The sequence below is a fragment of the Capra hircus genome, chromosome 5 (assembly GCF_001704415.2).
Source record: "Capra hircus breed San Clemente chromosome 5, ASM170441v1, whole genome shotgun sequence".
Classification (NCBI taxonomy): domain Eukaryota; kingdom Metazoa; phylum Chordata; class Mammalia; order Artiodactyla; family Bovidae; genus Capra; species Capra hircus.
In genome coordinates, this window is record NC_030812.1 from 100,522,944 (window position 1) to 100,549,395 (window position 26,452).

Below are 26,452 nucleotides of genomic sequence, written 5' to 3' on the forward strand. Positions count from 1 at the left end.
CAGTCCATTTTAGTTCGCTGATTCCTAGAATGTTGACATTCACTCTTGCCATCTCTTGTTTGACCACTTCCAATTTGCCTTGATTCATGGACCTGACATTCCAGGTTCCTATGCAATATTGCTCTTTACAGCATCGGACCTTGCTTCTATCACCAGTCACATCCACAGTTGGGTATTCTTTTTGTTTTGGCTCCATCCCTTCATTCTTTCTGGAGTTATTTCTCCACTGATCTCCAGTAGCATATTGGGCACCTACTGACTTGGGGAGTTCCTCTTTCAGTATCCTATCATTTTGCCATTTCATACTGTTCGTGGGGTTCTCAAGGCAAGAATACTGTAGTGGTTTGCCATTCCCTTCTCCAGTGGACCACATTCTGTCAGACCTCTCCACCATGACTTGCCCATCTTGGGTTGCCCCGCGGGCATGGCTTAGTTTCATTCTTTCTCCCTAACCATCTTCAAACTATGGGTAGCTGTTTGATCTAGTCTGGCCAGTGACATTTAAATGGAAAACTTTTGGGCAGGGCTTGTAGAAAACTTTTGGTTTCTTAACATAAAGAAAACGTTTTAGGAGACACAGCAATGACTGTTTTTATTTATTCTTTCTGCATGGAAATTGAAGGTAACACTTAAAGTTTCAATGGCCATCTTGAGTTGACAAAACAACGAACAGGATGATCAAGGTCTGTATGCTAAGCAGGTACAAACGATAGAACGGGCTTTGGTCTCTGTCAGTATTATTGGGTAATTGTGTCAAAGTTGGAATGTCAACCTATGGACTTCTTCCCTATTTGTTCAGCAATTGCTAGTTGCTTTTCTGTTATTTATTGCCAGAGGAATCCCTAGCTGATTCACAGACAGATGCAAAATGCATTTTAAATATATAGAGAATATTAGAACTTAAAGTAACATTGCAACAGTGGGGAGAGTGTGAAAAATGTAGATTTTAAGTGTATTGGACATGACAATTACTAGTTTAATATTGATGAATGTACTAAGAGAAAAATTACAGTACTCTTTTTTTTACCTTGTTTGATGCACTATTGATATAAAGGACACAATTATTTAATATATTACTTAAAGGAAAATTTCTTCCAATTAAATTATGTAAAATATGTTATGATATGAAACGATGTGTATGTTGCAATCACTGAATGCCAGAAATAGCTAATATTTGTAGGTACTATATGTTAGGCATTGTGTTAAGCACTTCATTTCATTTATTTTGTTCAAAAATGCATAAACTAGTTATGGACTTTTCCATTTTGGGGATGATAAATAGAGAATGACTCTAGGTTTCTCACTGGGGCTCTTGTGGGTGATCTTGCTAATAAGAGACAGGAAATTGTCAGGTAGAATCTTAGGTATGTTGGCTTTGAGGCTTTCTTGTGAAATTCAGGGAAGCTGTTCAATAGGGAGTTGGGGAAGTGAAGGAAAAAAAAAAAAGAGATTGATTAATCGGCTCCTTCGTCCATTCAGTTAATATTTAAGCTTACTATGAACCAGGCTCTGTATTAAGTACTGGGGATATTGTGAAGCAAAGCAGTCAAGTGGAGAAGATGGGTATTATTTAGTCAGTCCACATATATTCTAATGCATATTTTATACCAGACACTGTCCTGTGGTTAACAGAAACCATATGTTTCTGCTATTGAGGAGTTTACATTCCTTTGCATCAAAATTAAGAAGGTGACTGGTGAAACACATGTGACCATGCCAACAGATCCACTTTAAATTCACGACTGCAGCCTTAGGTGCAAACACAGCCTCTATGCACTGCTGCTGCATTGCTCAAGTGATTTTATTTTCTCACTCTCCCAGGTCATTTCCATAAACAATGCCCTTTCTCTCTTTTCTGTCTACTGATGACATTGCTTCTTATTTCGCTGAAAGACTAGAAATGATCACAAGTAAAATTCTGATCATCTGTCTCCAATTTTGAAATTGTCAGCTTGTCTGCATCTGCACCCATGGACTCTGTATTCTCTTGTGTTGCACTGGATAAAATTGTGTGCATCTAAATGCAAACCACCATTAAATTTTTTTTTTTTTAGTGTAACTTACTCTTTTCGCATACTCAAAGACTTTTATACTAAATTGACTCTCTGTGCCGTGCTTAATCACTCAGTCATGTCCGACTCTTTGCAACCTCATGGACTGTGGCCTGCTAGGCTCTTCTCTCTGTGGGATTCTCCAGGTGAGAATACTGGATTGGGTTGCCATGCCCTCCTCCAGGGGATCTTCCCAACCCAGGGATAGGACCCAGGTCTCCCATATTGTAGGCTGATTCTTTACTGTCTGAGCTACCAGGGAAGCCCTTAGCTCTCTCTACTACACCATAAAAATCTCTCCTCTCAACCTCATTATTCTCATCAGCATATAAATATATATTTCACCTGTGAAAAAAACAAAATCTTTGACTATACATATCCATCTATCAATCCCCCCCCCCCCCCATTTTTTGGTTTCTTTTCCCACAAATCTCCTATCAATATTTGTCCAAACTTACTACTTCCACTGCTTCTTCTCTCATTATTTCATTAAAAACCCACTCCTAACAGGCTTTATCTCCATCTGTCAGTCACCAGAGATCTCCATGTTGCCAATTTCAGTGGTTAATTCTCAGTTCTCATTTTATTATGTCTTTCAGAAGCAACTGACTTAGCTGCTCACTCTGTTCTTGAAATTCTTCTGGAAGCCATTTCTTCACTTGAATTTCAACTCCCTGCCCTTCTCTGATTCTGTCAATCATTTTCAGAATCCTTTATTATTTGTTTTCCTGACACTTAAACATTGCCGTGTCTCAAAGTCCAGTCTTCTAACTTCATCTCTTTTCAAGACATATTGTCTCTAAAGGGTCACTTTTTGTCCTGGGTTTTAAATGTTATATTTAGAGAGTATTTAAACTCTCATTCTCAAACAATTTCTCATTGCAAAGTATCTATTCCTGATTGCTTCCTTCTGATTGAGAATTGTATTTATAACTGTTTTCTCTGACTCTCTACTGAAGTCTTACCGGCACCTCAAATTCAACACAGGATTAAGCATCTGATTCCTCTTCCCTTCCTGGGACTTTTCCTCTAAGTGGTATCTCCATTAAACCAACTGCTTAGGCCAAAAATATGTGGATTCATCCTTGATTTCTTTCTTTCTGCTATTTCCAGTGTTAAGTTTCACAACAATCAGAATATATCTTTAGTATGCTGATGTTATTTCATCTACCGCCATCTAGTCTAAATCACTATCATCCTTTGTCAGTCCCAGTGCAAGACTAGTTTAACTTGTCTTCTTGATTCTCCCACTGTTCTCTGACAATCCATTGTCTCACACAAAAGTCGGAATAAATCCTTTAAAGGAAAAATCTATTTATGTCACCCCTGGGAAACTCCTCTAACAGCTCCTCATGATCCCGAATCCAGATTTTTTACCAAGGCCTAGAAGATGTCCAGGACTTGGTGATTCCCTCCCATGGTCTGATCTCATCTTTATGGCTTCACCCATCCTGTTCACTCTGCTGAAGTCACACTGCTCTCTCTCCTGTTCCTAGAATACACAAAGTCTGTTTTTGCTTTAGGACCATGTACTCCGTTTGCTTTTCTTGGGGCACTTAGGATATTCATATGGCTTTCTCTTCTACTTCATTCATGTCTCTGCTTAACCTCACAAAGACCTTTCTTGACCATTCTACCAGAATAGCAGTCCTCCACATATTGTCCTCTGTTTCCTTATGCTGTTTTTTATTGTTCCTAGCACATTTCATTTCGGGAAGGCAATGGCACCCCACTCCAGTACTCTTGCCTGGAAAATTCCATGGGTGGAGGAGCCTGGTAGGCTGCAGTCCATGGGATCGTTACAGGTTGGACACGACTGAGCGACTTCACTTTCACTTTTCACTTTCATGCATTGGAGGAGGAAATGGCAAGCCACTCCAGTGTTCTTGCCTGGAGAATCCCAGGGAAGGGGGAGCCTGGTGGGCTGCCGTCTATGGGGTCGCAAAGAGTCGGACACGACTGAAGTGACTTAGCAGTAGCAGTAGTAACAGCGTATTTCATTACACACATATATGTGATCATATGACATTACATAAAAATATAAATGACCCCTGGTGGCTCAGATGGTAAAGAATCTGCCTGCAAAGCAGGAGACTCAGGTTCGATCCCTGGGTTGGGATGATCCCCTGGAGAAGAGAATGGCAACCCACTCCAGTATTCTTGCCTGGAGAATCCCATGGACAGTATGGACAGAAGAGCCTGGTGAGCTACAGTCTATGGGGTTGCAAAGAGTTGGACACAACTGAGCAACTAACACAGAGTGTACATATGAAAAAATGTATTACATGTAACCATATGATAATGTACATACAATTTATACAGTATCAGTTCAGTTCAGTTCAGTCGCTCAGTCATGTCCGACTCTTTGCGACCCCATGAATCACAGCATGCCAGGCCTCCCTGTCCATCACCAACTCCCGGAGTTCACCCAGACTCGCTTCCATTGAGTCAGTGATGCCATCCAACCATCTCATCCTCTGTCGTCCCCTTCACCTCCTGCCCCCAATGCCTCCCAGCATCAAAGTCTTTTCCAATAAGTCAACTCTTCTCATGAGGTGGCCAAAGTACTGAAGTTTCAGCTTTAGCATCATTCCTTCCAAAGAAATCCCAGAGTTGATCTCCTTCACAATGGACTGGTTGCATCTCCTTGCAGTCCAAGGGACTCTCAAGAGTCTTCTCCAACACCACAGTTCAAAAGCATCAGTTCTTCGGTGCTCAGACTTCTTCACGGTCCAGCTCTCACATCCATACATGACCACTGGAAAACCCATAGCCTTGACTAGACAGACCTTAGTCTGCAAAGAAATGTCTCTGCTTTTGAACACACTATCTAGGTTGGTCATAACTTTTCTTCCAAGGAGTAAGCGTCTTTTAATTTCATGGCTGCAATCACCATCTGCAGTGATTTTGGAGCCCCCCAAAAATAAAGTCTGACACTGTTTCCACTGTTTCTCCATCTATTTCCCATGGAGTGATGGGACTGGATGCCATGATCTTCGTTTTCTGAATGTTGAGCTTTAAGCCAACTTTTTCACTCTATACACATATTAATGCCCAGAACAGTACCCATTTGTTCATATTAGGTGCTCAATAAATAACTGTTGAAAGAACAAATGACTAAAGTTAATATGTAAACGAATACTATGTTGGCAAATATTGGCCTTTATTTCCAGTTTTCAAATGTGATTCCAGTGTGTTCATAGAGTTGTCTTTCCCAGTACTGTTATTTATAAAATTGATAACCATTCTTTTTTTAAAAAAAATTATTTTTATTTATTTATTATTTTTTGCTGTGCTGGGTGTTGGTTGCAGTGCAAAGTCTCTTCGCTGCTGGGAAGGGTTTTCTCTAGTTGTGGGGAGTGGGGGCTGCTCTTAGTTGCAGCTCGTGGGCTTAGTTGCTCCATGACATGTGGAATCTTCCTGGATCAGGGATCAAACCCATGTCTCCTGCATTGGCAGGTGGATTCTCAACCACTGAACCATAGGCAAGTCCCTGATAAGCACTCCTTTTGTGACAGTACATGAAGAGTTGAAAAGGCTAAATATTAAAGACTTATTGTGTTCTCAGTTCAATTCAGTTCAGTTCAGTCACTCAGATGTGTCCTACTCTGCGACCCCATGAATCACAGCATGCCGGGCCTCCCTGTCCATCACCAACTCCCAGAGTTCACTTAAACTCATGTCCATCGAGTTAGTGATGCCATCCAGCCATCTCATCCTCTGCTGTCCCCTTCTCCTCCTGCTTCCAATCCCTCCCAGCATCAGAGTCTTTTCCAATGAGTCAACTCTTCGCATGAGGTAGCCATAGTACTGGAGTTTCAGCTTTAGCATCAGTCCTTCCAAAGAACACCCAGGACTGATCTCCTTTAGAATGGACTGGTTGGATCTCCTTGCAGTCCAAGGGACTCTCAAGAGTCTTCTCCAACACCACACTTCAAAAGCATTAATTCTTTGGCACTCAGCTTTCTTCACAGTCCAACTCTCACATCCATACATGACCACTGGAAAAACCATAGCCTTGACTAGACTTTGATGAGACATTACTTTAAAGTAATGTCTCTGCTTTTGAATATGCTATCTAGGTTGGTCATAATTTTCCTTCCAAGGATTAAGCATCTTTTAGTTTCATGGTTGCAATCACAATTTGCAGTGATTTTGGAACCCCCCCAAAATAAAATCTGTTACTGTTTCCACTGTTTCCTCATGTATTTGCCGTGAAGAGATGGGACAAGATGCCATGATCTTTATTTTCTGAATGTTGAGCTTTAAGCCAACTTTCACACTCTCTTCTTTCACTTTCATCAAGAGGCTTTTTAGTTTCTCTTCACTTTCTGCCATAAGGGTGGTGTCATCTGCATATCTGAGGTGATTGATATTTCTCCCAGCAATCATGATTCCAGCTTGTGCTTCTTCCAGCCCAGCGTTTCTCATGATGTACTCTGCATAGAAGTTAAATAAGCAGGGTGACAATATACAGCCTTGACGTACTCCTTTTCCTATTTGGAACCAGTCTGTTGTTTCATGTCCAGTTTTAACTGTTGCTTCCTGACCTGCATATAGGTTTCTCAAGAGGCAGGTCAGTTTCTAAGTTAAAATGTATTTATTAACATTCTAGGTATAGTAATTTGACTGTGAATTAAGCTATGAATTTACTCACGACTATGCAACTCACATTTCTCTATTTTTAAAAATGTATTTATTTATTTAATTGGCTGTGCTGTTAGTTTTCACATGTGGGATTCAGTTCCCTAACCTGGGATCTAGACCAGACCCCCTGCATTGGGAGTCGTAGCCACTGGGCCACCAAAGAAGTCCCTCCCTATTTTTCATAAAGGCACTTTCTACACTCCTCTGCCTTTGTCAGTGGTGTTGCCCAGTGCCATCACTGTCACTGCTCCTGTTGCCTCCACAATCATGGGTATCTTGCTGCTCCAGTGTCCGTGGCAGCACCACCTGGGGCACCAGGATGACAGGTGCCTGTGCCATGTCCAAGGCCTCCTGGGGCATAGGCTCTGGTGCTGTGTGCTGTGTGTGTGGGGAATCCAGAATCATGAGTGTCTCTACCATGACCAGAGTTGTTGAGTCATGGATGCTGCCACTGTGTCTGTGTGTGTGTGTCAAAGGTGGAGTTACAGGTACCTCTGTGGCTGGAGGGATAGGATCTCAGGCCCCGCTGCCATGCTGTTCAGTTCCCTGTGGCCGTGGGCATGTCTGCACCCAGAAGGTCAGTGTCATGTGCACTTTTCCTGATGCTGCCAGCTTGTGTGGGGCCGCGGGCTCAGCCACCAAGTCTGGTGATCCAGAATCGCAGGCATGGCTTCCAGTGTTCTCCTGGCTTTGCCTCCTCTATGTGCCCAGGCCACCCACCTTTAACATACGGATGTGTGAAATCCTCTGATGTCCTGGTGTGTTGGACGGAGGCACCTTTGCTGAGTTGCAGATGTTTTTCTGGTGGTAGACTGAAGGGGAGCAATAAAGAGAGCATCTCAACCACCATGATGCTGATGTCACACCAAAAAGATTATTCTTGCAGTGGTGGGAGACAATGGTGCTTCAGATTAGGATTTAGAAGGAGATACGGAGAGCATATTTAGCTAAGTGATGATAATGCCGTTGCCAAGACAGTTCATACGTGAGGAGAGGAAAAGTGAGGAGGCGGCAAGAGTTTGATGTGGTTGTAAGACATCCAGGTAGAGGTGTCCAGAAGGCATGTGCATCTTCAGATGGGATATCCCAGGGTGGTGCTGTGTTCTTATTGTAACCCTGTCAGGTAGCACATGGTTCAGTATTTTCCATTTGGGGCAATGTTAAATCCAATCACTTGATTAAGGTGTTATGTGCCATACTTGTGAGTTTATGTTTTGCCTTGTAACTAATATTTTATGGGGATACTATTAGACTATATAAATGTCCTGCTGTGTGCCTAGTCGCTCAGTCATGTCTGACTCTTTGCCACCTACCTACCTACTTCTCAGGGACAGAGAAGCCTGGCAGGCTACAGTCCATTGGGTCACCAATAGCTGGACACAACTGAGCAACTAACACACACATACCTACTTCTCATCAAAAGTTCAATGTGTTTGTTTGTTTCTGCCAGTATAGTCATGTTTTCCTCCTTTGTATAATGGGTTATAATCTATTATTTCATTATTTATTTTGATGCTCAAATAGTCTCAGATTTGACCAGTAAACATCCATTTAAGCTGACTTCTGGGTCCTATTGGCATGCCTTCATTAATCTTGGGCAACTACTTATCTTCTGACCCAAGATATTTCAGGCTCATATTATAATTCTCCTTTCTATTTTTTTTTTCTTTTAGTGAATGACATTAGAAATCAAGAATTGGTATGTAGGTATGCCCTTTATTTTTATGGTGTCCCTACTCTTAGACTTTCTTAGCAAAAGAGCTAAGGAGTTATGCATGTTTAAACATACATACACATGTAGATAAATTGATACATGCTCTGTTAGGCTTCTGATGCCCCACGCGTAGACTAACCCTCCATAAGGACACCCACCTCATCTTGCTCCAACTCTAATATCACAGGAGTGATATTTATTCTTTCTCAATCTGTGTAATTTTAATTTCCTTTTATTGTCTTGAATTAGCCAGAACTTCTAATATGCTATTGAGCCAGGCTACTTTCTTTGTGAACATTCTTCTAATCCTTTTAGGAGTTGTACACCGCACTATCTACTATCTTAACTCTCTTCAACACAGTGTGACATGTGTCTTATCTATCTCTATCTAGTGGTGTTGGGCTGACTTATTCAGAAAACAATGGAAGAGGTAGAGACATGATTTTCATTGGCCAATCCAATACTTCTTTAGTGGTTTGCTACATTTTTCAAATTTACTCTAGGAACCAGTGCTGCTTATAAAATAAACACAATTAAGGAAAAATAAACAGACAAATCTAGACAGATAAATAGGATTATCTTGCTAAAATGCTATATATTCTGTGAGGAAATTAAGTCTAATTCCTTCAGGGGTTGCTTAATTAGTATTATATCTAGTTAAAATAAATAGAGAAGTCTGTAGCTTGTCTTCTCATTTTCTTGATAGAGTCTTTCACAGAGCAGATTTTTAATCATAATGAAGTTTAGCTTATCAATTATTTCTTTCATGGATAATGCCTTTGCTTTGTATCGAAAAAGGTCATCACTATAACTAATGTCACCTAGATTTTCTCCTGTGTTGTCTTCTAGGATTTTGAAGTTTTGTATTTTACATTTAGGTCTATAATGCATTTTGAGTTAATTTTTTTTGAAAAGTGTGTAGATTCCTTCATTTTCTTTTTTTTTTCTTTTTTGCACGTGGATGTCCAGTTGTTCTAGCAGCATATGTATTTATTTTGTTAAGTTTATACCTAATTATTTCATTTTGGTGGGGTTGTTAATGTAAATGATATTGTGCTTTTAAATTCTAAATTTTACTTGTTCATTTCTGGTATATAGGAAAGCAGTTGAGTTTTTATATTAACTTTGTATCCTGCAAGCTTATTATTACTGCTGTATGTAGTGATCTGAAAGAAATAATAATAAAAAAAACTCCCATGACTAATATCACAGGAGTGATATTTATTCTTTCTCAATCCATATAATTTTAATTTCCTTTTATTGTCTTATTGCATTAGTTAGAACTTCTAATATGATACTGGAAAGAAGTGGTAAGAGAGAATATACTTTCTTTGTTCCTATTAGTAGGAAAATTTTAATTTTGCACCAGTAAGTGTGATATAAGTTGTAAGTTTCTAGTACTTTTTTTTTTTTTTTAATCATGTTGAGGAAGTTCTCCTCTGTTTCTGCTTTGCTGAGTGGTTTTGTTTTTTAGGGCTTCCCTGATAGCTCAGTTGGTAAAGAATCTGCCTGGAATGCAGGAGACCCTGGTTTGATTCCTGGGTCAGGAAGATCTAGAGAAGGGATATTCTTGGGCTTCCCTTGTGTCTCAGCTGGTAAAAACTCTTCCTGCAATGCAGGAGACATGGGTTCAGTCCCTGGGTTGGAAAGATCCCTTGGAGAAGGGAAAGGCTGCCCATTCCAGTATTCTAGTCTAGAGAATTCCATGGACAGTCCACGGGGTTGCAAACAGTTGGACACAATTGAGCTACTTTCACTTTTTTATTTTTTAATCACGAATGGGTGTTGGATTTTGTTTTGTTTTTTTTTAAGTTTATTTATTTATTTATTTATTTTATTTTTTAAATTTTAAAATCTTCAGTTCTTACATGCGTTCCCAAACATGAACCCCCCTCCCACTTCCCTCCCCATAACATCTCTCTGGGTCATCCCCATGCACCAGCCCCAAGCATGCTGTATCCTGTGTCAGACATAGACTGGTGATTCAATTCTTACATGATAGTATACATGTTAGAATGCTTTAACTGCTTTTTTATGTATCTACTGATACCATGTAATATCAATTTCTTCTTTAGCTTATTGATGTAATGGGTTACATTAATTGATTTTCAAATATTGAACCAGATTTGCACAACTGTGATAAATCCCACTTGGTCATTGTGTATAATTCTTTCATACACTATTGGATATGATTTACTATTTTTAAAAAAAAGATTTTTGCACTTATGCCCATGAGAAATATTGTTCTGCAGTTTTATTTTATTGTATTGCCGTGGTACAGTTTTAGTATTATGTTAATACTGGGCTTATAAATTGAGTTAGAAAATATTTCCTTGTCTATCTTTTGAAAGAGACTGAAGAGAATTGGTATAACTCTTTCCTTAGGATGTTTGATAAATTCACCAGTGAACCTATCTGGGCCTGATAGTTTCTGTTTTGCAAGGTTATTAATTATTGATTCAATTTCTTCAATAGATGTAGGTCAGTTTGAATTGTCTATTTCTCCTTGTAGGAGTTTTGGCAAAAGTGGCCTTTCAAGAAGTTAGTCCATTTCATTTAGATTATTAAATTTGTGGGCAAGGCATTGTTCATAGTATTCCTTTGTTATCCTTTTACTGTCCTTATGATCCAGCAATTCCATTCCTGAGTATTTATCCATAGAAAACAAAAGTACTAATTTGAAAAGATATATGCTCCCCTATGTTCATTGCAGTATTATATACAATAGCCAAGATATGGAAGCAACCCAAATGTCCATTGACAGGTGACTGATAAAGAAAATGTGACATACAAATACAAAGGAATATTACTCAGCCATAATAAAGAATGAAATATTACTATTTGCAACAGCATGGATGGACCTGGGGGATATTATGCTAAGTGGAATGTGTCAGACAGAGAAAGACAAATGCCCTATAATTTCACTTACATGTGGAATTTAAAAAAGGAGAGAAGTGAACAAACATAAGAAAACTGAAACAAACTCATAGAACAAACAAGTGGTTACTACGGGAGGGGAGTAGGGGGAATTAGTGAAGCAAGTGTGGGAGATTAAGAGGCACAAACTTCTAGTGAGAAAGAAATGAATCTTGTGGATGCAATGTACAACATTTATGGGGAATATAGTCAATAATATTGTAATAGTTTTTTATGGTGACAGATGGCAAGTAGACTTATCGTGGTGATCATTTTGTATAGAAATATCAAATCACCATGTTGTGTGTCTGGAATTAACATAGTGTTGTATGTCAATTGCACTTCAATCAAAAAAAAGAAATATAACATTGCTTTACTTTCTTTGTGCGTGTGTGCTAAGTTGCTTCATTTGTGTTTGACCTTTTGCTACCCTGCAGATCCTAGCCCACCAGGCTTCTTTGTCTGGGATTCTCCTGGCAAGAATACTGGAGTGGGCTGCCGTGCTCTCCTCCAAGGGATTTTCCTGACCCAGGGATCAAACCTGTGTCTCTTAAGTCTCCTATGTTGGCAGGCAGGCTCTTTACCACTAGTGCCACTTGGGAATTGAATTAAATCTGACTCTGCTTTCATTCTTCTAAAATTCTAGTGAGACTTAATCTTCATTTTTATTAGAGCCTTCTCCACACTGGGGTTTGTAAAACAAAATATTTGGGATGCTGCTTTTGTCTTTGCATGAAACTGGTTACTCCTCATATGACCATGCCATTGTCCAGCCCTTCAGCCATTTTGAAGCCTGGCTACTTGGCTGCTTCTATGCTCTATCCGGACACGGGAATATTTCCTGAGACTGAGAGCTCTGTAGTCCAGAATGTGCCTCACATAGCTACTTAGCTCAGAAGTCCTATCTATTACCCTGAGTGCAATGATGGAGGTGACCCAGTGCCCACTATCCTGGGTCCCATAAACTCCACTCATGTCCTAGTTTTGATTTCTTCCTGCCAGTGGGGCTTCTCTCTCTCTCTTTTATAAAAAAACCTTTTGATTTTGTATTGGGATATAGCCAATTAACAATGCTGTGATAGTTTCAGGTAAACAGAAAAGGGACTCAGTCACACATATACATATATCCACTCTCCTGCAAACTCCCTTCCCATCCTGGCTGCAGTGGGGCTTCTCTTTAATGTCTCTGCAAAAGACTTCTTTTTCTTCTTCCTCAGGAGCACCTCTGGTGACTTGCCCAAGTGCCAGGGCTTTTGCATAGTATCTTTAAGCAACCTCTGCTTCTAACCTTGAAAATTCTTAAGGCAAAAGGCCACAAGGACTTGGCTACACTTTCAAATAGGGAAGGGAAAAAAATACCACAGGACAAGAATCAGCACAGATTACAATATTTTCAAATCCTTTTCTGTCATGAAACCAAAATAATCTTTAATATTTCAGTAAATTATTCTTCCACATTAGGAAGGGAAATAGGCTGGGAAAACAGAGATATTTTGCTTACTTTGGGAAAAGAAATGTGAACTTGTGTAGTTTCAGTTAAGATTTGTCCATGTAACTGTTTGGGGGAAAAAAAAAGATAAAGGAAAGGGGAAAAGCAGGCTGATCTTGTTATTATTTGAGAAATTCATGTTTTCATATATATAGTTCCGTAACCTCATATTATTGAACAAAAACAAATGTAGAGACTTCTGCTGATCTGTGTGATTTTCTTATACAATAGTAAATAAAATGACTCTTTTTCCAATTTCTTCTTTGGTTCTTGTTTGGAAGTGCTGTTACTGTCCCACACAGATATCTTTCCTGCTTCTGCAAGCAATCATATGGTTCTGGAAATCTGGAATTTTAACCCCAGGATTCAATAAAGAGCATTAGTATTGAAACCTAACTGTTCCGCCCCCACCCCCCTCCCCCCACCACCTGGGCAGTAGTGATACGTTGGGAGAATGTGACTACCTTTGCTTCCTGTTTCTACCATTTCTACCATTCCCTATGAAAAAAATGCATGAACAATATTTCACCTTATGAAAGAGGGATCAAAATGCATAGTAATAAGTGGTATTAAACACATCCTTTGAGGAAAAAGACCAGTACACAGCTTCTTTTCTCTTTGCAAAATATGAAGATGAAATTTAAAAAGTGGTCTGGATTAGGAAGAGAATTCTTAGACTTCTAATTGCCCTAACCTCCTATCCTGTCTCTTGTTGGCCTATGTATTCTCTATGATTGAGAAATCCCTTGTTTCGAACAAAATTCTTTCTTACATTTTAATTCAGATCTTTTGGATCATTTTCAAAGATTTCTTTCAAGTTTCCCATTGTGAAATTCTGTGTCTTGTGATTATGGTCTACAATAAGGCCAAGGAGAGCAGTTTCTCATGCTGCTTCTGGCTTATTCTCTGGAACAGTTTAGAAAAAAAAATGAGATGTATAGAAACATCTCTGAGATGTGTAAAATACCATGCAAATATAAAATTATATCAATATTTTATTTTCCTACCAAAAAGAAAGAGAAAGAGAAGACCCCACATAAAAATAAAAAACGAATGGACAAAATTCCTTCATAAGTATATTGTGTAGGTTAAGAATTCTCTGACCAAAAGGACTGCAATGGAAACAAAACTGAGTTTCTGAATCAAGTGAAACTTCTCTCCTTTCCTTTGCTTAATGGCTCATTTAAAGGATGCTGAAAACAGAGATGGGCTTCCCCGGTGGCTCAGCGGTAAAAAATCCAACTGCAATGTAGGAGCCACAGGACACTCAGGTTTGATCCCTGGGTCAGGAAGATCCTTTGGAGGAGGGCATGGCAAACCACTCCAGTATTCTTGACTGGAGAATCCCATGGACAGAGGAGCCTGGTGGGCTACAGTCCAACGGGTCGCAAAGAGTCAGACATAATTGAAGTGACTTAGCATGCATGCACGAAAATAGAAACCCACAGTAGGGCTGAAAAGGAGACACAACCAGCTCAGGTTGATAGATGATTCTTGCAAATTAAATACAATTAACGAGGAATTATACATACATAAGGATGAAACAGCAGGGGGCGTGGCAGCCCAGAACACTGAGATGTAGACATTGAAGCCATTATTTTGGAGGGAAATAGATTCTAATCATGGTTTTCTCTTTCTGGTGCCCAGATCCCATTTTGAAGCTATCCAGGAGCCCACCAACTGTTGCTTCATTAGAAGAAAAGATCTCTTATCTAAAAAATCCCAGTGGATTTAGGAGCTCTGAGTCAGCAACTTGGGTCAAAGAGCAAAACTTCAAATAAAAGATGCTCTAAGTACTCTTATCACTTAGGAAATTCCAAGGGGATTTTTAGGAGTGCTATGCCAGGAACCAGGGGCAGACAGATAGACACATAGGCAGATAGACACACATATATAAAATGTCATCTATCTTAATGGGGTTTTTAAAATCTGAATTTTAGAATCAGCATCTCTGATCCTAATGGTCTTTGAGCTAAGATTACATAAAATGTAAATAAATTTAGGGAGTATTGACATTTGACATTTTCATGATGCTGACTTTTAACCTATCCAAAAATATAGGATGCTTTATTAACATTTGTTCAAGTCCTTTTTTTGTGTGTTCTTCATTACTATTTAAAATTTTTTCTTATATATGTTTTACCCATTTCTTTCACATTTATTCCTGGGTATCATGAGAAAAATCAAACCCAAAATAAAAATCAAAGTACAGAATCAATGTACTTTGGGATAAAAATAAAGTCAAAGTTTTGACTGTAGCATCCGACATTAAGGTTCAGAGCTAAATAAAGTTATGCCTAGCAGTTACTTTTGAATAGAAAAAAAAATTCTGAAAAATTTAAGGGTATTCCTCTCTGACTGTATTTGCTAGAAAATAGGAATTCTAATAATCTAGTTCACAGGAGCCCTGTAGGTGACCTAAGGCAGAGATGTGCCTTTTGGAGAGGTTTGTGGGTATTGGTTTTGTCTCATGGAATAAATCTCATTAAAACTGATATGAAACCATGACATTTAAAAGGAGAATTGTACTAACAGAAGCATTTCCAGATGGGACTTCAAAGGACAGAAATGGTTCAAAGGGAAAAGAAGATTTCAGAGCCCTCAAATATCTACAGACTGGAAGAAGATTGAGAGCATATCTCAGCTGAAAACATACGCCTTTTCTCATGGGAGATAAAGGATGAATTAGAGTGTAGAGTGGATTCCAGAGCCATAGAGAACCACTCTGAGGAAGCAAGACTGAACCCTAATCAGAGAACTGGTGACAACTGCCTGGTCAGATTTCAGAGTGGCTATGGACCATGAGCTGGAGTGGCCTCCTGTGCTCCACCTTTTTGAATAGAAGTATCTGTCACAGTTGTCCTGGGATTGTCCCCAGCAGAGTGGTGGTAGATAACTTTTCTGTTTAGTTCACAGATATTCAGAATGAGAACTACACTAAAGGAACTGAAATTGAGCAGATGACCCCAAGGAGTCTCATCTATACTTGGACCTAATTTAGATGCTGGATTTCAAGCCTGAGGCTGATGTCTTCATATGACGAGACATCAAGTGTTGGAGGGGAACATGGATGAGTGTTTTTTTTTAATTTTTTTTAACATGGAAGTGAGATGCAAATCAGTGGGGGGCTTATGGAAGATTATGAAAGCTTAGTGGTTAGAGATTGTTTATTAATAAACCATGCCTTTCAGTATTCTAAGGCTTATGTGGTTCCCTCTCCTTGCCCTATGCCTTGCTTTTGAAAAAGGGTAGTGACGGAAGTGGTACTATGTGACTTCCAAAGCTAGGCACTAAGAGGCTTTTCAGGTTCTGTCCCATTCTGGAATCCTGCTCCAAATCCTGAGCCATTTGGAGAGGACATGTGTCAACACTCTGGGCAGCATTTCTAGATGAGCCACCAGGTGATGGCCAGCATGAACTGCATGCCATCTGAGGAGCCATCTTGGATACCCAGTCCAGTTGAATCTTCAGAGGACCAAAGCCCTAGCCAACATCTGACTTCAACTGCAAGAGAGAACCAAAGCGAATAATGCCTTGTTGGGTGAACCTGGTCAAACCATAAAACCATGAGAGAAAAATGATAAAGTATTGTTTTAATTCATTACACTCTAGGTACATAACTGGAACACATAGCAACATAGACACACACACACACACACACACACACACGATTTGTAGCAGAGACTGGCTAGTTCTGCACTGAGTTTCTTTCCTTTTCCTCCTGAATACACAGAAAGACTGTCTCATCATGCCACTGAGTTCTGGCTAATGGAGCATAAGTAAATGTGATGTATGTCATATCCAGGTCTGCTGTATTAAAACTTCTTGTGGGCACCTTTATATCACTGTTTGACGGATAAGTATTTGGAAGTGACACACACACAAATGACAAAGTTAGGTTATTGTGCTTTGTCACTGAGTTTTTGGGTTTGCTGTTTTAGCAGCTAATGTAAAATTAACTAAATACACGGCTGTAACAAACTGGCAGTATTTTATTTTGCATTTTGCTTCTATGTCCATACATGAGATTGACATTTAATTTTCTTTTTTGTGTGATTCTTATGATATTAAACTTAAAATAATTTATATAGGTATTCTTTTTCTGCTCTCTAAATATTGTTTTTAGGATTGAGATTATCATTTCCTTGAAAGTGTGATGAAATTTTTCTATAAAATATTGTTATGCTATCTTTTGTAAGTGGAGAGGATTATTTTTTACTCCTAATTCACTTTCATTTCTGGTTTATTCAATTTTTAAAAATATTCTGTCCTCGGTTTTGATAATTTGTATAATTTTTATTCTTCTAGAACATTATATTTTTCATCGAGGCTTTCAAAATTTACCAGTTGTATGTTTTATTAATCTTTAGAATACAGACTTTTGTTTTCTTGATTCTATCATTTTGTTGACTTTCATTTTATTAACTTCTGTTCTTCACAATTCGCTGTCAACACTGTTTATATATTGCTTTTTTCCCCATTTTTCTAGCTCATTTCATTCATATAACAATCTTTCCTGATTTTTTAATTCATAGAATGTTTCGGTTTTATAAAATGTACTTCCACATGTACTAGATATTTAAACAAAATAGGTATTTTGACATAAAATGGTTTAATTCTTGTTCAGTTCTAAATGTTTTGTAACTTTCATTGTTACTTCCTTTTAATTTTAAAGTTTTTATGATGGAGCATTTCAAACATGCATAAAATTAGACAAAATAATAAATGAATCCAATATATCCACAATATTATTATTTTCATAATATGTTTTTAATAGGCTTTTATCCTGCTCTCCTGACATATGTTCCACTCAGAAAAATAGTAGTCTTTAAAAGTAGTGGTAGTAGTTATAGTCTTAAAAAAAGCATCATTTGAACAGAAATGCTAAAGTTAACCTCAAAAATAACCCTAATGCTTGGTTACCAGTCACCCATGACCACACTGAAAATCTTTCTGGTTTGTAATTTATCTGCAAGGCATCTTTTATATGTAAAGTGAGAAATCACCAATCCTGTGTAAATTTTAATCTGGAATATTTTTTGTAAATATATAAAACTTTCCATGTATATATGTACACATATTATTTATTTGTTCATCTAACTGTTCTAAATCTACTAAAAGTCTACATCCACAATACTGTATTAATATAATGAACTACTAGACTCTTAATACCCAGTTCTAACATCCAAGAACATCTATGTGCACTCTTGCCTTAGCTTTACCATATCTACATTCCATCTACATTCACCTTCTAACCACCTCACCCTTCCCATTATCATTTTGAAGCAAAATGCTAAAATATTTCAGCATATATTTCCAGAAGGAAAGGATTATTTTTAAACAAAAACATGCTATATTATCATACATAAACATTTAACAAAATTTTTTAATATCATCTATATTTAAATATTCAGCCAGTACAAATTTATAATTCCTTGTTAAAATGTCATGTTTTTTAATTGGAGTAAATGGCTGTACAGTGTTGCATTAGTTTTTGTTGTACAACAACATGAATCAGCCAAATGTATACATATAACCCCTCCTTCTTGAGCCTCTCTCCCACACCCCCATCCCACCCCTCCAGGTCATCACAGATGTCATGATGTTTTAAAAGATGTCTTTGAAATCATTATCAAAATTAGGCCTATACATTGTGATTGATTAATTGATTGATATACCTTTTAAATCTTTCTAATTTTATAGGTGGTCTCTGCTTCTCATTCTTAGACAATTTATTTGTTGGAGAAATCAAATTGTCAGTTTTCCACAGTATGAATTTTGCAAATTATATGCTTGTGATATAATTTAATACGTTCCTTACCTTCTGTGTACATATAATCTGCAATATGAGTTTAATTACTCCCAACTGTACATTTTAAATATTTTTACAGTCCATACCTTTCACCTGAAAGAATGAGTCTGTGAGGGTAAGGCCTGAGGTTTGTCATGCTTCCTAATGACTGCTTATTGTGTTTATGACTATTATTGACTCCATGAAAAACATGACTTCAAGAATGTAGAATAAGTGAAAGAAAAAATATATTACTTTCTTATAATTTTAAGATATCTTAAGGAATGGAAGGGTAGCAATTACTAGGAAAGGCAAAGCCTTGTTATAGTCTTACTACTTTCTTATAACTTTAAGGTATCTTAAGGAATGAAAGGGTAGCAATTACTAGGAAAGGCAAAGCAGAGATATAAGGGAGAGGCTGAAATAAAAAACAGGCTATTGAGCAAGAGATGTTGGGTGAGACTTACGGTTCCACAGAATCTGAGGCGCTGGTAGAAAACCGAATGAGGAGAAGTAGCAGGAGACAAGAGTGAAGAAGTCTGCCTTCCCCCATCGTGAGGGGCAAACTGCAGGCACCGTATCGTGCCCAGCTCCTGCCCTCAGCCTGGTCCTTGAGACCTTTCAAATTTAGCAGACTTTATATGCTATTTGCAGACAAGCTCCACCTGGTGCCTCCAAATGGAGTTCATGGTTGGACATAGATTCCCTGAAAGGGTTGATGCTCTCAGTGATTGCTTCATTAGTCTCAAGGCTAAACTCTGTCTGACAGGCTCTGAGTCATTTCCAGACAATAAAAATTTATGTTCCAGTGAGAATTAACCTTCTTTAACTTTGACAGCAAAGCTCCTGAGGAGGAACTTTCAACCCACCCTTCTTCAACTCCTTCAAAATTCTTGCAAGTAGCTGTCAAAAAGAGCTACCTTTGAGGGTCAAGGCATGTGTCATTATGCCAGTAACTCATTCAATGACTTTAGGGGGACTTCTTGACAGAGGATTGAATAAGCAGCTCTGGAGAAAGTAATTCAAAAGAAATGCCCGTGCTTGACTAAAATTGCAGGTGTTCTCCCTGTCTTCTCTATCCCCCTCACTTCATCATGACCCACCCATCTAGCACTCTCTCCTAGCCTTCCTCAAGCTGCAGCCAAGCCCTGCTCCCAACATACTTCCCCTGTATCACTAACACTGTGGATCCACCCCACACTCAACATTCTCCTACAGACTTGCTAAGGCTGGGCAGTAGACACAGTTCACACAGGACACCTCTTGATCACCTGGTGCTGGTGGCCACAGGGACTAACCTCCCTGGGCCCTACAGGTCTGTAATGATTGGAAAGATAGTTCTGGGCAGGCTGTCACACCCAGGACATTACACAGGCAGCAGAAAAAAATTACCCATAGTCTGCCTGTGAAAAAGACATTTACTTGTCCTGGAACTTCAGCCTTAGGGACAGGCTTCAGCACTGCCTCTCTTCTAGAGGCTGCAGACGCACTTGTAGGGAATATACGGAGGAAGATGCAGTCTTTTGCCCTCCCGTTGTTGCTTCGTCCCCTGACCTTGCCATGGCTTGCTGGGATCTTCCAGCAATGAGCTTATACACTCAGAGGAAGGCTTAGTTCTGGCAACTGTTGCCCAGAAACACTCCCGGATCTCCTGGTCTGGAGGTCAGCAGGGATTGCAGACCCACAGGACTATTTATGTACTACTTTAACAGCTGTTGCCGGAGGATCTGGCTTTCAATCTGTCTGAAACTAGGCACTAACTCTGGGAGCAAGCTTTCTGGAACACTGACAGGTCTTAAAACACCCTCAACAACTGGGATCCATCAAGAATAAATCAGGCTGCTTAACACACTGATTTGAAACAACCAAGAGCTAGGGTGAGGATAAATGATAAGCTTCATCTCATACACAGGACACTCTTTCAATGGGAAAGTGGGCTGTTTTATTTAGCATGCAGACTCAAACATAGAGAGTCAAGCAAAATGAGGAAAATGGGGGAAGATGCTTCGAATGAACAAAACAAAACTTCAGAAAAAAAATCTTAGCAAAATGGGGATACTTATGGCTGATTCATGTTGATGTATGACAAAAATCATCATAATATTGTAAAGTAATTATCCTCTGATTAAAATAAATAAATTGAAAAAATGGAGATACATAAATTATCTGAAAAAAAAAGTTCAAAAGAATAGTTGAAAAATGCTCACTGAACTTGAGGAAGAATGGATGAACACAGTGAGAGCTTGAGCAAAGATAAATAAGAAAGTGCTGAACAGAAGTCATAGAGCTGAAGAATATAATAACTGAACTGAAAATAGGCTTGAGGGGTTCAACGGAAGATGAAGTGGAGCAGAAGACAGGATCAGTGACCTGAAAGAGCAGTGGAACGCCTCCAAATAAAGCAGCAAAGAGAAAAAAGAATGTTGAAACAGTGGAGGCAGGTAAAGAGTTCCTATGGGACAACATCAAGCAGAATAACATTCACATTAAAGGAGTCCCAAAAGGAGAAGACAGAGAGAAAGAGCCTGAAAATTTGAGAAATAATGGCTGAAAACGTCCCTAAGAAAGGGGAAGAAACAGATACTCGGGTACAGGAAGCGCAGAGTTCCTTATGAGAGGAACCAAACAGATCGCTACCAAGGCATGTTATAATTAAAATTAAAAGTTCAGGAGAGAATCTTAAAAACAGCAAGAGAGAAAAAAACAAAAAGACCTTGTTATGTACAAGGGAACTTCCATTGGACTATCAGCTGAGTTTTCAGCAGAAACTCTGCAGGTCAGAAGGGAGTAGCAAGATATATTTAAAGTTGTGAAGGAAAAAACTTCTCACTAAGAATCTCTACCCAGCAAGGCCACCATTTAGAACTGAAGGAAAGAGAAAAAGTTTTCCATAGAAGCAAAAGCTAAAGGAGTTTATCACCACAAAACCTGCTTTACAGGAAATGTTAAAGGGACTTCTTTAAGCTGAAAACATACCAATAACTTGAAAATGTATGTAAGTAAAAATCTAACTGGTAAAGCCAAGTAAATAGTAAAGATAGTGGTTAACTGCGGCTTATTTGTACTAGTGGCTCAAGACAGGTTTTTTATGACATTTTTAACTTTAAAAGCAAATATACTTCATGAAAAAGAATGCTTTGCCTAGGATCAAGCAGAATAAGAATTACTAGGATTGAATGAACAAGGAGGGAAATTAAAATGTGGATATTTATTTAGAATATGATAGGTCTTTGTCCCCCTGGAGGAGGAAACAGCAACCCACTCCAATATCCTTGCCTGAAAAATTCCATGGACAGACGAGCCTGGCAGGCTACAGTCCAAGAGCATTGCAAAGAGTTAGACACAAGTGAGCAACTCAACACACACACACACACAAACATACACACAGAGGTATTTTTTAAATGTATTTTTAACAAATATGGGGAAAAGTTCTTCCTCTTTCTTTAAAAAAAAAAAAGCTTTATTTATTTATTTTTGTCTGTGCTCTGTGGGCTTCTCTTTAGTTTCAGTGAGGGGGGGCTACTCCTCCAGATGAGGTGCTCAGACTTCTCTTGGTGCAGAGCACAGGCTCTCAGGCATGTAGGCTTCAGTAGCTGTGGCTCCAGGGCTTTAGAACACAGGCTCAGTAGTTGTGGCACACAGGCGTAGCTGTTCCTCTGCATGTGGGATCTTCCCGGACCAGGAACTGCTGAACCTGCGTCTCCTGCATTGGCAGGCGGATTCTTTACCCCTGAGCCACCAGGGAAGCCTTTTCTCTTTTTGCTCTATATCTAGCACCCAATTTAGTAGATTCTGTTTCTGTATGTAGATGGAGACAAAGCATTTAAAAATGGTATCTGATTTGCACTAACTCTCTTAAAATTCAGAACAAAAACTTACTTTTTCAAGTAAAAATATATCCATAATTTTCATGGCAACATAGTTAATTGCATTAGTTTAATAAGAATATGTCTTTTTTAAAAATCTAGACATAATTTGGACAGATTGATTGTGTAATTAAGGCCTACAAGAAAAATAATTTTTGAAAATAATTCTTATTTAATCAGTCATGACAAGCTCACAATAGAGAAATATGGGTGGAGTCAATATTTATAAAGTCCTCAAAGGAAACTGACATGGTGTATGACATATAGGGTACCAGCCTCATACATAAAGAAAATTGTTTCCTGGCAGGCCAAAGATCTTGGGAATTTGGGCGGGGGAGGCTTCTAGAGGAGAGGAATTCCTCTGACTTTGTAGTTACTGCAGGTAATAATACAAGTTTTCAGTTCAGTCGTTCAGTCGTGTCCAGCTCTTTGTGACCCAGTGGACTGCAGCATGCCAGGCTTCCCTGTCCATCAGCAACCTCTGGAGCTTGCGCAAACTCATGTCCATAGAGTCAGTGATGCCATCCAACCATCTCATTCTCTGTCGTTCCCTTCTCCTCCTGCCTTCAATCTTTCCCAGCAGAAGAGACTTTTCCAGTGAGTCAGTTCTGCACATCAGGTGGCCAAAGTAATGGAGCTTCCATTTCAGCATCAGTCCTTCCAATGAAAATTCAGTACTGATTTCCTTTAGGATTGACTGTTTTGATCTCCTTGCAGTCCAAGGTATTCTTGAGAGTCTTCTCCAACACCACAGTTTGAGAGCATTAATTCTTCGGTGCTCAGCTGTCTTCATGGTCCAACTCTCACACCCATGTATGACTATTAGAAAAACCATAGCTTTGACTAGACGAACCTTTGTCGACAAAGTAAAGTCTCTACTTTTCAATATGCTTTTAATCTGTTTTTAAATACAGTCATAGCTTTTCTTTCTTCCAAGGAGCAAGAGTCTTTTAATTTCCTGGCTGCAGTCACCATCTGCAGTGATTTTAGAGCCCAAGAAAATAAACTCTGTCACTGTTTTCAAGTTTTAGGGGTTCTTAAAAGTTTAAACCAAAACACTAATTTGAAAAGATATATCCACCCTAATGTTCACTTCAGCATTATTTACAATAGCTAAATTATGGATTCAATCTAAATGTCCATTGATAGATAAATGGCTAAAGAATGGCATATTACTTGGCTAAAAGAAAAAATAAAATCTTGCCATTTTGACAACATGAGTGAACTTAGATGTATTATGCTAAGTGAAATAAATCAGACAGAGAAAGACAAACATGGTATGATCTTATATGTGTGTGTTTGTTGTTCAGTCATGTCTGACTTTTAGTGACCCCACGGACTTAAGCCGATGAGGCTCCTCTGTCCATGGGTATTCTCCTGGCAAGAGTACTGGAGTGGGTTGCCAGTTCCTTCTCCAGGGTATCTTCCTGACCCAGGAATCAAACCCAGGTCTCCCACATTGCAGGCAGATTCTTTATTGTCTGAGATACCAGGGCCAATCCAACTTCTATAAGGAATCTAAAAACTCATAAATAGAGAGGGCCAAACTGGTGGCTGCCAGAGGAAGGGTGGTTGGGGGGTGGGCTGAAACAGGTGAAGGAGGTTAAGAGATACAAAACTGGTTATAAAATAAATGTCATGAGGATGTAATACATAGCATAAGGAATGTAGTCAATAATACTGTAATAATTTTGTATGGTAACAGACAGTTATGAGACTTACTGCGGTGATCATTTTATAATATATTTAAATGCCAAATCATTATGATGTATACCTGAAACTAACATAATATTGCACATCAATTATACTTCAATTAGAAAAGAAAGACCTTCAGCAATAGTTCTGCTTTGTATTCAGTTCAGTTCAGTGGCTCAGTCGTGTCCAACTCTTTGCGACCCCATGAATTGCAGCACGCCAGGCCTCTCTGTCCATCACCATCTCCCAGAGTTCACTCAGACTCACGTCCATCGAGTCCATGATGCCATCCAGCCATCTCATCCTCTGTTGTCCCCTTCTCCTCCTGCCCCCAATCCCTCCCAGCATCAGAGTCTTTTCCAATGAGTCAACTCTTCGCATGAGGTGGCCAAAGTACTGGAGCTTCAGCTTTAGTATCATTCCTTCCAAAGAAATCCCAGGGCTGATCTCCTTCACTATGGACTGGTTGGATCTCCTTGCAGTCCAAGGGACTCTCAAGAGTCTTCTCCAGCACCACAGTTCAAAAGAATCAATTCTTCAGCACTCAGCCTTCTTCACAGTCCAACTCTCACATCCATACATGACCACAGGAAAAACCATAGCCTTGACTAGACGGAACTTAGTCGGCAAAGTAGTCTCTGCTTTTGAATATGCTATCTAGGTTGGTCATAACTTTTCTTCCAAGGAGTAAGTGTCTTTTAATTTCATGGCTTCAGTCACTATCTACAGTGATTCTGCAGCCCCTAAAAATAAAGTCTGACACTGTTTCCACTGTTTCCCCATCTATTTCCCATGAAGTGATGGGACCGGATGCCATGATCTTCGTTTTCTGAATGCTGAGCTTTAAGCCAACTTTTTTGCTCTCCTCTTTCACTTTCATCAAGGGGCTTTTTAGCTCCTCTTCACTTTCTGCCATAAGGGTGGTGTCATCTGCATATCTGAGGTTATTGATATTTCTCCCAGAAATCTTGATTCCAGCTTGTGTTTCTTCCAGTCCAGCGTTTCTCATAATGTACACTGCATAGGAGCTAAATAAGCAGGGTGACAATATACAGCCTTGACATACTCCTTTTCCTATTTGGAGCCAGTCTGTTGTTCCATGTCCAGTTCTAACTGTTGCTTCCTGACCTGCATGCAGATTGCTCAGGAGGCAGGTCAGGTGGTCTGGTAGTCCCATCTCTTTCAGAATTTTCCACAGTTTATTGTGATCCACACAGTCAAAGGCTTTGGCATAGTCAATAAAGCAGAAATCGATGTTTTTCTGGAACTCTCTTGCTTTTTCCATGATCCAGTGGATGTTGGCAATTTGATCTCTGGTTCCTCTGCCTTTTCTAAAACCAGCTTGAACATCAGGGAGTTCACAGTTCACGTATTGCTGAAGCCTGGCTTGGAGAATTTTGAGCATTACTTTACTAGCAGGTGAGATGAGTGCAATTGTGCAGTAGTTTGAGCATTCTTTTGTATTGCCTTTCCTTGGAATTGGAATGAAAACTGACCTTTTCCAGTCCTGTGGCCACTGCTGAGTTTTCCAAATTTGCTGGCATATTGAGTGCAGCACTTTCACAGCATCATCTTTCAGGATTTGAAACAGCTCAACTGGAATTCCATCACCTCCACTAGCAACACAGCCTTGTCTAACTCAATGAAACCAAGCGATGCCTGCAGGGCAACCCAAGATGGGCAGGTCATGGTGGAGAGGTCTCACAGAATGTGGTCCACTGGAGAAGGGAATGGCAAGCCACTTCAGTATTCTTGCCTTGAGAACCCCATGAACAGTATGAAAAGACAAAATGATAGGATAACAAAAGAGGAACTCCTCAGGTCATTAGGTGCCCAATATGCTACTGGTAATCAGTGGAGAAATAACTACAGAAAGAATGAAGGGATGGAGCCAAAGCAAAAACAATACCCAGCTGTGGATATGACTGGTGATAGAAGCAAGGTCCGATGCTGTAAAGAGCAATATTGCATAGGAACCTGGAATGTCAGGTCCATGAATCAAGGCAAATTGGAAGTGGTCAAACAAGAGATGGCAAGGGTGAACATCGACATTCTAGGAATCAGTGAACTAAAATGGACTGGAATGGGTGAATTTAACTCAGATGACCATTACATCTACTACTGTGGGCAGGAATCCCTCAGAAGAAATGGAGTAGCCATCATGGTCAACAAAAGAGTTCAAAATGCAGTACTTGGATGCAGTCTTAAAAATGACAGAATGATCTCTTCGTCTCCAAGGCAAACCATTCAATATCACGGTTATCCACGTCTATGCCCCAACCA

General features: G+C 39.3%; 1 protein-coding gene across 1 annotated transcript in view; it reads right to left on the minus strand.

The window, feature by feature from the left end:
• LOC102175560 (alpha-2-macroglobulin) overlaps positions 1-19,246 on the minus strand; it is a 71,092-nt gene extending 51,846 nt beyond the window's left edge. Inside the window, exon 1 of the mRNA XM_018048527.1 lies at positions 19,076-19,246. Within this exon, the coding sequence (XP_017904016.1) occupies positions 19,076-19,161 (86 nt within the window). The 5' untranslated portion in view covers positions 19,162-19,246. The remainder of the gene's footprint in view (positions 1-19,075) is intronic.